The sequence below is a fragment of the Panthera tigris genome, chromosome D4 (genome assembly GCF_018350195.1).
Source record: "Panthera tigris isolate Pti1 chromosome D4, P.tigris_Pti1_mat1.1, whole genome shotgun sequence".
NCBI lineage: Eukaryota > Metazoa > Chordata > Mammalia > Carnivora > Felidae > Panthera > Panthera tigris.
Window position 1 is genome coordinate 12549753 of NC_056672.1, and position 13128 is coordinate 12562880.

At 46.2% G+C, this 13128-nt stretch overlaps 1 protein-coding gene across 4 annotated transcripts in view; it reads left to right on the forward strand.

Annotated features, from left to right (window-relative positions):
- MAMDC2 (MAM domain containing 2) overlaps window positions 1-13128 on the forward strand; it is a 171660-nt gene that overhangs the window by 93346 nt on the left and 65186 nt on the right. For all 4 annotated transcript variants that reach the window (XM_042963626.1, XM_042963627.1, XM_042963629.1 and 1 more), the window contains one exon: window positions 11132-11388. In XM_042963626.1, coding sequence (XP_042819560.1) covers window positions 11132-11388 — 257 coding nt within the window. The remainder of the gene's footprint in view (window positions 1-11131; window positions 11389-13128) is intronic.

A 13128-nucleotide genomic window follows, 5' to 3' on the forward strand; every position in this document is an offset into this window, starting at 1 on the left:
GGCCAAATGGTAGAACAAGAGAACAAAAAACACCCAGAAATGATTTCTTTAGATACATCTAAGGTCACTTACATAAATAATTGAGATTACAAAAGACAAAACATTTTCACTTCCTTTTTTTAAAAGGAAGGGTTAGCACTTTTGGAAATGACGAAAGATTGGGATATATATATATATATATATATCCATATTATGGCCCTCCAGAAATATAGCCCGTTTCCACTTGTAGGAACGACACTGTAATTGAGTATCATGTGTTGAGTGGGTGATAACCTAGCATGTGACAGATTAATCCATGAATCTGCATGAGTATTTTTTTTTAAGTTTATTTATTTATTTTGAGAAAGACAGAGAGGGCATGAGTGGGGAGGTGCAGAGAGAGGAGGAGGCAGAGAATCCTGAGCAGGCTCTGTGCTGTCAGTGCAGAGCCTGACATGTGGCTCGAACTCAGGAAACTATGAGATCATGACCTGAGCTGAAACCAAGAATCAAACGTTTAACCAGCTGAGGCCCCCAGGATCTGCTCTGCCTGAGTATTTTCAATAACCTGGGTGGCTCAGTCGGTTAAGCGTCCAACTTCAGCTCTGGTCATGATCTCATGATTCATGAGTTCAAGCCCCGTGTCAGGCTCTATGCTGACAGCTGAGAACCTGGAGCCTGCTTCAAATTCTGTGTCTCCCTCTTTCTCTGTCCCTCCCCTGTTCACCCTTTCTCTCTCTCTCTCTCTCTCTCTCTCTCTCTCTCTCTCAAAAATAAATAAATATTTTTTAAACGTTTAAATAAATAAACAAATAAATAACAACTGGGTTCATTCGAAGAACAAAACGTTAAGACAACCAACGTAAAATTCCACCATATCTCAAGAATACAGTACAGGGAGTGGAGAGAATCTTGAAAGACTAATACATTAAAGTTGCTATAATCCCTGGTGTCATTATCATAGATGTCCAAACTTAAATATGGGGAAATATTGGAGAATCTTTCCCAAATCACTTAAAAATTAGTTCCAGAGGCAGATATTGAGTAGTCAATATCACGATCTAATGATTACTTGTTCAGTACATCATCTGTCTTTTTTCTAAAAAGATTTTCTTTTTTTAAATAATCTCTACACCCAGTGTGGGACTCACAAGACCAGGATAAGAGTCACGTGCTTCACCAACTGAGCCAGCCAGGTGCCCCGCATTATTTTTCATCCTCAGCGATGGTGGGGACCAGTTGGCTCAGAACACATATATCTTGGGACAGGCAACAGATCTGTGCCCTACTGTTGGGTCATGCATTTGACTGTGTCACTTGAGTGTCATCCATCCTCTGAGGAGTACATCACCCTTAGAACTTCCTTACTCTCATCTGTGACCCTGAAACATGCTGACCATATCTGTGTCAACAAGGGCCAGAGAAAGAGGACCAGGCAAGGAGCAGAACACTTGTTCTCCAAACCTAGTTATCCACTTTGGGTGATCCCTCAACTTCTCGGGCTTGGAGTTCTAGTGTTTTATTCCTAAATACTATCCATCAAAATCTCCAAATTCACCACTCATTGTAACTGGAGGAAAATAAACAGGGGAAACCCTGAGCTAAAGAAAGCTCAACAGATTTCTCTTTCAGGACTTCTCAGTGCCTTTCTTTAATACAGCTGTTTGTTAATGTATATTATGGCATTTCTAAAATTATTCAAATGTAAATTTGCACAGTGATGCATGACTAGCAGAGATGTGAAATAAATGATACGGGACCACAGAAAAGTGAAAAATCACCTTGGTTTTGGGATTCAGGGAAAGCTTTCCAGAAGAAGAAAGCTCAGAACTGTTATTTGGCTAAATCGATAAGAAGCATATGCAAAGGTGTAGAGGCATAAGAGTGGGTCCTTATTCAGTAGTTGGAGAGTGTTTGAGAGTGCTGGGACGTAAGATGATAGCAGAGTAGCTCCTAGACCTACGTTATGTTCCTGCTTGTGATGAACTGGAAGCCTGGGTGCCTAATTCTGCTTTCTCCTCCTGGATCTCTGCTATTTCATTTCCATTTCCTTTGAGCTTTGACACTGATTGTTTTACTTTATTTTATTTTATTTTATTTTATTTGAGAGAGAGTGCAAGTCGGGGAGAGGGGCAGAGGGAGAGAGAGAATCCTGAGCAGGCTCTATGCTCAGTACAGAGCCCAACACAGGGCTCGATCCCACAACCCTGGAATCAAGACCTGAGCTGAAATCAAGAGTCAGACGCTCAACTGACTGAACCACCCAGGCACTCCCTACACTTATGTTTTTGACCAATAGTTGCCAGACAGCCGTCTCATCCTCACCCAATGCACATACACACATGCATTCACACGCGTGTGCACACACACACTCACACTCCCCACACCTGGACTCCTATATAAGGCTTCCTCCTACCTGGAATGGGGCTAAAACAGACGAGTTCTAAAGATTCTCAGATATTTTACTTGAAATATATAGACAGCTCTCTGCCCATAGGACTCAAAGTTTCGACCTGAATTGCTCTTGGGGTGGGAACAAAACCCCTCCGGTGCTCTAAATAAGAGAACAGTTGTCTTGCTTATTACGTTTGCCTTCTACTGGGTATATTGATTTTTCCTGAGCTCTATCAATTTGGGCAGCAAAGTAAAGATTAAATGGTTCAGATGTCTACCCAGAGCAGCAGATTTTGCTCAACAAACAAACAAACAAACAAACAACTCATCTCATGTGCCTTCATCTACTAGAAGCAGCTTATGCCTTTGCTTCTTGGGTGAAAACCACAGAACTGAACAGCAGGGCTGAAGGAAGCTGTGCACCTGCTCGGAAACTTCAAAAGGCTGAGGACATCTTCCCAGGAGGGCTCCAGCCTTTGTGTTGTAGAAAAGGGAAGCGTGAGGGGTGCCTGGGTGACTCAGTGGGTTAAGTATCTGACTTCGGCTCAGGTCACGATCTCACGGTTGGTGGGTTCGAGTCCCGAGTCGGGCTCTGTGCTGACAGCTCAGAGCCTGGAGCCTGTTTCAGGTTCTGTGTCTCCCTCTCTCTCTGCCCCTCCCCTGCTCATGCTCACACTCCCTCTCTGTCTGTCTCTCAAAAATAAATAAATGTTAAAAAGAATTGAAAGAAAAGGGAAGAGTGAATATAATATCTGACAAATATGATGCGTCTATGAATTTTCCTTCACTGGGCCATGGGTTTTAAGAGTTATCCCCAAACCCTGAGTCAGATTTTTCAAATGAGCACTCTGTCTCATGGTGGTCAATGGCTAAAACAACGCAATAAGAACTCTAGTGAGACATCATGGGAATATTGGAGAGGATGGGATATTATCCTGCTTTTTCTTACACCATTCTGATTCATCATGTATGGATTCTTTCCTTTGTTAATATTTTGTGAAACAAAACAAAATCTTTCAGGAGGTAACCTACTGACAGCTCAGATCATTACTGTTTCCTATCTGCCTTGGCAAAAAAGAAGATAATTGCTTGGAAAATCATGAGGGAAATCTGTTTATTTGCTGAGTTTTTTTTTTTGTTTTTTTTTTTTGTTTTTTTTTTTACATCCAAATTAGTTAGCATATAGTGCAACAATGATTTCAGGAGTAGATTCCTTATTGCCCCGTACCCATTTAGCCCATCCACCCTCCCATACCCCCTCCAGTAACCCTCTGTTTGTTCTCCATATTTAAGAGTCTCTTATGCTTTGTCCCCGTCCCTGTTTTTATATTATTTCTGTTTCCCTTCCCTTATGTTCATCTGTTTTGTCTCTTAAAGTCCTCATATGAGTGAAGTCATATGATTTTTGTCTTTCTCTAATTTCACTTAGCATAATACCCTCCAGTTCCATCCACATGGTTGCAAATGGCAAGATTTCATTCTTTTTGATTGCCGAGTAATCCTCCACTGCATATATATACCATCTCTTCTTTATCCATTCATCCATTGATGGACATTTGGGCTCTTTCCATACTTTGGCTATTGTTGATAGTGCTGCTATAAACATGGGGGTGCATGTGTCCCTTCAAAACAGCACACCTGTATCCCTTGGATAAATGCCTAGTAGTGCAATTGCTGGATTGTAGGGTAGTTCTATTTTTAGTTTTTTTTTTGAGGAAACTCCATACTGTTTTCCATTTGCTGAGATTTTTTAAAAAAAATTTTAACGTTTATTTTTTGAGAGGGGGCGAGGGGCAGAGAGTGAGGGAGACACAGAATCTGAAGCAGGCTCTAGGCTCTGAGCTGTCAGCACAGAGCCTGATGTGGGGCTCAAACCCACAAACCATGAGATCGTGACCTGAGTCGAAGTCAATCACTGACTGAGCCACCCAGGCGACCTTTGCTAAGATTTTAAAAATCATACGTAGTGCTACTCTAGGAGCTGAGCAAGGTTTCAAAACCTAAATTAAGGTCAGAATGACCTTCAAGACCTTGAGATGGATGGATCATCTTTTTATAATTCATGGCCCCCTTTTTTCCTTTCAGTTCAGACTGAGCTGAAGCATCATCTTAATGGTGTGACCCATTTACTCTCTGCATTGATCCATTGGTTCCCTGCCTAATCTCTCAGTAGGGAAGCAGCTTTGTTAATTTTCTCACCCCTGCCTTTGTGTGAGCTCTGCTCATTCGCCTTTCCCTGCCCTTGGATGACTTCCCTTAGCTTCCTGGTCTCTTTCAAGTATTCACTAACAGCCTCCTCTTCAAGAGTTAAGTTCAGTCCAGTCAAAACTCCAGCATCTCACCCGACTCAAATCTCCCCCCAGACCAAAGCGCGGTAGCACCATAGAGAGAAGGGTTTGTGCTTCATTTCCTCATACTTCCGTTGCTCTTCCCTCCTCTTCTCCCTCTCACTGTGCTGCCTTGGCCCCTCCGGGTTTAGAGGAGGTGTGACAGGGCAACAGAAAAGGAAAGGCAGGGGACAGAGGATTTTCAGTGACCGATGCTGCCCATTCCTCTCACTGCCAGTGGGGAATCCCACTTCACTATTCCCAGACAGAGGTGACGCACTCACTGGCTGCCATCTAGGAATCCCCTTTGGCACCTGTAGGCCTTGGTACACACCCCCCTCCCCCAGCCCCCGTCTGTTGGAGTTACCACCCTGCGTACAATCCTTTTGAGACCAGTTCCTTTCAAGACATTCTAACCCAGCGCCTTCTGAGTCACCCAGTTAGGCTAAGGCAAGACTCACATCTTTGCCCCACCAAACTCCGGAAGTTAGAGCGCGCTGGCAACCAAGTCCTTTCTCTCCACTCTGTCCGCAGACATCTCGCCCTTAGGTGTATCTGTCAAGAGTCAGGTGCCAGCCTCTGTACCCCACAAACCCCAGTTATCACTGATCGAGTTCTCCCAAGAACTCTGAGCACCTTCTTGCTGAGGTGCGGGGCAATACAAGAACCAGGAGCAAGCACGGGTCAGGGGTGAGGCTGGACGGTAGTTCCCCTCTTTTGCTCTCTCTCCGAGATCTCCATCTCTTGGACCAAGACAAGAAAGGGGCAGCAATCCCTTGCCCTTCCCTTCAGAAGTCAAAATAAAACACATGACAGGCTAGCTCCGGGACACCTGTCTTCAAAGAGACTCTGTCTGTGACCCCTCCCATCCTCCTCTGGCCTCGTATATTCAGGCTGGAGGGGAGGGACGGAATAAATCTGGTGGTGCCTCCTTAGATGCCAGGGATACCAAAAAGGAGCCTATTCTGACACCATAGAATCAAGGTACTTGTCACCCATTGTTCTTGGCACTGAAGTCTGAGCAGAGACTGGGCGACATCCCACTTCATACTCATTTATTACACTTGCGTTATCTCTGGAAGCTGTATCGAAAGACTAGCGTCTGACTCTAATATAGTAAAACTTACCCAAACCTTTGCAACCAAGGACCCGTGAAGATCAATGTTGGATTCATAGACGGGGAGAGCAGGCATGATAACTTCCTGTCTCCGGGTGCTCTCTCCTCACAGTGGAAGCAGACCAGTGGGTGTTTCCAGCTGGCTTGGGTTTCTTCAGACCACGCTCTCCCCCTTACCCAGGAGACAGCCTGTCCAGACAACATGACATGGTTACAGACGCCGCGACTGGGGCACAAATGTGGCCAACAAGGCAGAATCACAGCTGAGTCAGAGGCCTTGGCATTGGAGCCAAGCCAAGGGCAATTTTTATGGCATGCTGGTTAGCCAGACTGTTTGAAAATAAAAGTTCAGGAACTGCCCTCAAGGTTGTTTTTTTTTTCCTAATTCAAGGGAAAATGGCTACCTCTCAGGGGCCACTGGTTCCACATGGGCTGCTGAGCTAATATACAGAGGGATGCTGCATAAAAGGAAGAAAGTACACTTAAAGCAAGGATATGTGTGCCTTCACTAAGAGCGTGATCTCAGAGGGGGACTTTGGCTGGCATCACCAAGATTGTGATCTTTTGACAGAATTAGAAATTGTTTTTTTTTCCCTAGAAGCTGCAGCCTCTTTGTGTATAAACCAGAATTAGGGAAGGATAGACTGGCTTGCAGTCTGAGTGTGGCAAAGCAACAATGACTTTAGGGGGTAGCAGTGACCTTCTCAAGTTTCAATTGTATGGAGAACTCATGGCCCCTTTATAGACTCTTTCATACCCAGTAAAAGTTTGAATACTTAAAAATCTGCCTGGCCTGCAGGATCCCCAGTGATTTGGTTAGTTACAGGGTCTGTACACCTAGGGTCTATCAGTACCTAGTTACAACCTTCTCACCCTTAAAGGATCTGATAAAATTGCCTCTCCTAGGTATTCTCTGGATGCCCTAGAACCCCGGGCCAGATAGAAGGGCTGGCCTGATTGAACTGGGCAGGAAAATTCTCATAATACCAGCCACCAGAGACATAATTTTCCAAGAATACCTTCTTCATTCCATTCCTCAGAAGGGTACACAAAATGGTGCCTGTATTCACCCAAACATTTGCTCTTCCTCAGGGTAGGAAGGATGATACACCCTGAGCCTGGCCTCCTGGGGCAAACACCTGGTGACTTCTGGACTATCCCCACCCTTCGACTGAGATGATAAACTTATGATGAGCCAGGTACCTTTTGTTTCCCAGTGAGAAACAGTCTTTCTCAGATTGTCAGTAAATAGTACCCAACTTTGGCAACAACTGAATGACGGAGGGGAGGGCGGGGAGGGCAGCAGAATGTGGTCTAGTCTAGCAGCTCCGTAGGAGACTCCGTGTCAGCAGTCCTGGTCTTAGTACCAGCAGCCTCTCTGACTCACTGTGGGCACATCACATTGTGTTTACCGGATGGTATTTGGATCCGAAATGTGACTGTGGCTCACTCAGCTGAGTGTCTTGTACATGAGTTGTTAATGAAGCACTTTAACAGCAAACCCAGGGCTTAAAATATTGTGCACACAGCAGGTGAGTAACTAGCCTTTAAAGAAGATTATCAGGGGCGCCCTCGGTGGCTCAGTCGACTGAGTGTCAGACTTCAGCTCAGGTCATGAACTCACAGTCTGTGAGCCCCGTGTGTGCGTGTGCTCGCTCGCTCTCTCTCTCTCTCTCTCTCACTCTCTCTCAAAAATAATAACTAAACATTAAAAAGAAGAAGAAGAAAGCTATCAGAGACCTGTCAACTGTGAGGAAAATAGATTCACAGTGGGACTGGGTGGGAGACATTCCTCTAAATCGGTTACCGTGAGCTCCACAAGTAGAAAGAACACTTGGAAGTGGATTGTGAGGTCTCCTGGATTCACCGAGAGTCTCCTGGAGGCCTTGGAGACGCTCCTCACCCTCGAGGGGAATGATTTCCCTCTTCAGGGCTGTGTGGGTTTGGGTCCTCCAAGAAGAAGACGCTAAGTGTGGATTCGCTGGGGAGGAGTTGTGATGGCTGTGAAGGATAAGGGGGAGAGAGCTGGAGTAGCTGGGGCCCCGGTCACCATACCCGTTAGGCACAGTAGTCACTGTGCCTAGGAGCAGGGACATTTTTAGGGATCCATGAGAATGTTTTCACTCTATTCTAAAATCAGAAGAGAAAAAAATGAATGTGATAGCAACAAATATAATAATAAATCTGCCTAAATTATGTTCATCTTTATACCAATGCAGTCATAAAATATAATGTGTAATATTTTTACGTTTATTTTTTTATTTGGGGGGGGAGGCAGAGAGAGAAAGAGAGGCCCCTACAATGAAGTCCCAGGGAAACAAAGTGTTAGGTCTCTCCTCCCGCCAGGCCCGCACCCCTATACTGGCATATATCATGGAAGGAGATTCTGTTTCATTAGAAGACCTGCTTCAAAGAGCATGAAATATTTCCTCTCTGCCTTTGACACAAGAGTCATCAGTGAGCAAAGGTGTGTTACAGAGACTAGCTGGTCACACGTGCTCTCTGTGAGTAAAGTATTCTAGCTGAGGCTGGCTGGCCCCCCACAGCGCTGCAGGGGGCACTGGGGCTTAGGATGGGGGGCCATGGCCTTCCTTCCGGTTCAGACATTTCTCTGATTCTGTTTAGTCTGACATTCTGATTCTTCCTTTAAAATCCCTTCCCAGGGGTGCCTAGGTGGCTCAGTCAGTTAAGCGTCCGACTCTTGATTTCGGCTCAGGTGATGATCTTGGTTCGTGGGTTCGAGCCCCGAGTCGGGCTCTGTGCTGACGACGCAGAGCCTGATTGGGATTCTCTCTCTCCCTCTCTCTGTGCCCCCCCAACTCTCACTAGCTCGTTCACTCTCTCTCTCAAAATAAACTCTAAAATTAAATTAGTTAAATTAAATTAAATTAAATTAAATTAAATTAAATTAAATTAAATTAAATTAAGTTAAAATACAATAAAATACAATAAAATACAATAAAATAAAATAAAATCACATCCCAGAGTCAGCAAAGTGGGAGCCCATCAGCTGTTTCCAGCCCACAGATATGTTTATTTGGCATGTACAAGGTTTAAAAAATTGTGGCGGTGGATGTTATGGGTTGAATTGTATTTCCTCAAAACCATATGGTGAAGTCCTAACTCCCAGCACTTCAGAGTGTGACCTTATTTGGCAGCGGGGTTGCTGCAGATATAATTAGTTAAGATGAGGTCATACTGAAGTAGGTCCCTAATCCAGCATGACTGGTGTCTTCATAAAAGTGAGGGGGAGGCAGACAGGGAGAGAGACCTGGACAAAGGGAGAACACCACATGACTATGAAGGCAGAGATCTATCAGCCAAGGAAGGCCAAAGATTGCCAGTCAACCACCCAACACTGGGGCAGGGGTGTGGAACAGATTCTCCACGGCCCTGGGAAGGAGCCAGTCCTGCCCACACCTTCATCTGAGACTTCTAGCCTCCAGAGCTGGGAAAAACATATATATTTCCATTGTGTAAGCCACCCGATTTGTGCCACTGTATTATAGCAACACTAGCAAACTAATACTGGGGTATCATTTTCAGATGGATAGGTTTTCTATGAACATTTAGACTTTGAGCTTCAGTGGGAAAAGCCTGAGGCCCCAGCCTGGATGTCGGGGCATCAGCTGGTAGCAAAGGGAAGGATACAGTCAGTCTTGGGACCAGAGAACACAGGCCCTTGCGAGGGGCCGCCACTCCTTACCCCAGGGGCTTGCTGCAGCGCGAGAATATGGGCTCAGCGCTATCACATTTTCTGATGTATTTCTAGAGGAGCTTGATTTCCGTTTCTCATTGCTGATGAAACAGGATTTCAAATGTTGGCAACTAATTGATCACTCTGTTTTCTCCCTGACCCGCTCCAGTTCAGTTTGTATACTTGATCTGGCTGGTCCCTCCGGTCATCTGAGTTTGTGACCGCCATTTGTTCACAGTTGCACGGCCTGGCAAGATGCCGAGAGAAATTCTAGTTCAACAAGGGAGATGATTCAGGGGGTTGAGCAATTTGCTGCCGGGAGAAAGCAAGCCCTGATGTATCCACCTGTCCCCTCTGCCCTGTTGAGTGAGAAGCTTTCTGAGGCTGGATCTGTGCTTTGAATAATCATTTGTTGGGGGCCTGTTGCACACTGGGTGGTGGTCTAGAGGCAAAGCAAGTATCCGGTGTATGATGGTCTGTATTCTTCCTAATCCCCTTACTGCTGAGGATGAAAGGAAGTATTGTTAATAGTCACCATGTACTAAAAGAAAGATATTAAGCTGTAATTGTTCTGAACTCATAAATACAAAAGGTCATTCTGTTGAAGCTACATTGCATTGCCCTCCTCCATCATTGCAGCTTAAATCGCTAATAATAACAACCACCCTCTACACAAAACAGACAATGGGGAAGGCATGGTACCAGAATCCATTAATGACATTCCTTTCATTATAATTGTGTTAGGCAATTACAACGTGCCAGCCCATGGTAAGCACTTCACGAACATAATCGCGTTTAATGCTCATATCAGCGTTTAATGCTCATATCAGCCCCGGGAGGGGAGTGTGTGGTTCTCACTGTAGAGATCAGGACACTGAAGCCCAGAGATGTTTAGTAACTTGCATGAGGTCCCAGCAGGACTCAACCTCAGGTCTCTTCAGGGCCAGATCCAGGCTCCCCGCCCCCTTCTGCTTCCCGGTTTCTCTGTTTCACAAAATGCCTCTGACGGAGGTCAGAGTCCCCCAAGGCCTCGCCAAGAGTGGTGTCCCAAGCCCCACCACCCGAATCCCAACCCTGTCTACATGTTCTGTTAGGCACAATTTGTAATCTCGTCTGAAGTCAAAATCTTAGTTTCTCTCCAAAAAGACTCCATGACATTTTGTGTATATTGTAAAGATGTACAGAAGGGGCCCCCTGTGCCCCTGAAGGAACAGATGGTATGCCTGGCATGTTCTTAGAAATCTGGGAACTCAACAGAAAGCCTGGGAGGGGGGGGGGTCCTCCCGGGGTAATGTTCTGTTTCTTTCCACAGCTGTGTTCAGCTCCCGAACATTCCAGCACTTTGCAGCTGACGCTTCTACCTTTTATGTGTGTATTTCACTTCAACCGAAAGTGAGGCAAAGAGACAGGGTGGGTGTGGTCCCGTCCTTGGCAGAGCACGTGGAGCTCCTCGCGCTCCCCCTGCCCCCACCCCCTCCCCAGCCGCCACACCCACCCGCTCGCGGCCACACTTCTCTCGGCCAGAATCGTCTCGCGTCCTGTGAAACCCCCCCGCTTCCCCCCACCCCCACCCGCCAGGCCTGTCTTAACGCAGTGTGTCGTCTGTGTGGTTTTCAGGCCACTACATGTACGTGGACTCGGTTTACGTCAAGCACTTCCAGGAGGTGGCGCAACTCATCTCCCCGATGACCACGGCCCCCATGTCCGGCTGCCTGTCGTTTTATTACCAACTCCAGCAGGGGAATGACAATATCTTCTCCCTCTACACTCGGGATGGGGCTGGCCTTTACGAGGAAATCTGGAAAATGGACAAGCCAGGGAATGGTGTGTGGAATCTTGCTGAGGTGGAGTTCAGCGCGCCGTACCCCATGGAGGTAGGTCCGCCAGGTGTGTCCACGTGGGCCCTGGCCGCACTGCTCTGCGCAGGCGCACAGGCCTGGCGATCGGGCGACACCAGCGGCCACGTTCGTCCGTTCTTCTCCGTGCGTGTCCGTCTACCTTTTCCCTTCTTTGGCCCCCTCTGCTTTCCCCTTACTTTTCCCTCTTCCTCTCTCTCCTCTCTTCCCTCTTCCTCTGTCTTCCTGCTTGGTCATCTTCACTTTCTACCAAGACTGTTCTTAAGGACAGATAGAGAAAAAGCCAGTCAATCAACTCCATTTCTTGAGCCCACTTCCCCTCGGAACCTCGCTCTGTGGTCTTGGTGAGTTCCAAAGAGATGAATGTCCTCTGAGTGAAACCCACTCTTGACTTTCCATTCCTGTGAGCAGGGAGGAAGCTTCCCCTTACTTGAGTGAAGAGTCTTGAGAGAGAGAGAGAGAGAGAGAGAGAGAGGGAAGCCAACTTATTTTCTTCCTTCCTCCTTGACGGTATAAGTAATGTCATCAAAATTAGAAATAGATTTATGATCGTGGCCCCAATTTGAAACAAGCCTTGGTACTTTAGTTTTAAAACTTTTGTAGCTGCACGAGTGATAAATATCCAATGCAGAAGAATTAGAAACTTCAGGAAAGCAAAACCAAAACCCCCCAGGCTAACCCTACAAGGATGACAACACTAACATTCTGGTGTTCGTCCTTGCAGACCTTCTTTTGAAGCACATACATTATTTATATTTATGTATGTGTTCCGGTACTTGAAACACTCCAGAGGAGATAGGATTATCCCCAAATTATAGATAAGGAAGGAGAAAAGAGAGAGTCCGAACAGTTTGATATTTTTTATCTGGGTCACACAGCTGGTGAGTGCCAGGCACTTACGAAACTTCTGGACTGAAATCTGACCTAGAGCTGAAGGCAGAGGCCCAGCCCTGTCTGAGGACCACTACCACCCCCCACCCCCACCCCTGCCGCCCCAGGGCTTCTAGAATCAGTGGGTGCAACATTGTGGTTCCAGATTTGGAGCTGTACCTAGAGTCTTATTTACCGCAGGTTTGTTAATATCCCCTTCCTAGCTTTGTGCTTTTTGTAGTATCTTCCCTAGTCCCCTTTAAAGTGCAGAAGAAGTAGGGGCGCCTGGGTGGCTCAGTCGGTTAAGTGGCCGACTTCAGCTCAGGTCATGATCTCACGGTCCGTGAGTTTAAGCCCTGCATCGGGCTCTGTGCTGACAGCTCAGAGCCTGGAGCCTGTTTCAGATTCTGTGTCTCCCTCTCTCTGACCCTCCCCCGTTCATGCTCCGTCTCTCTCTGTCTCAAAAATAAATAAACGTTAAAAAAAATAAATAAATAAAGTGCAGAAGAAGTAGATTATTCCCTGCATGCTTTTTAGTGGTGCCATCTGCTCACCTGATGTGGAGCTTCAGAGACTGGAGCTTGGGACTGGACTGGTTTGTGACATGTTCTAGCTACTGAAGACATGCCTGCCACGCCCCTTACCCCCTTCAGATCCTCTCCTTTCCCCCCACACAGCTCCAGAGAGAACACACTGCCTTTTGCAGGACGTGTGCTATTTCCTATCCCAAAGTCGGATGAAGCCTTGATCCACTCTTGCAGCCCAGTGGAAAATTTTCTGAGTTTGAGTTACAAAGAGGAAAAGAAATGCACATACTGTTTCAGAAATTTTTCCTTCTGTTGAAGTCAAATGAGTCACACACGCAGTGACGACTGTTTCTTTGCAAAC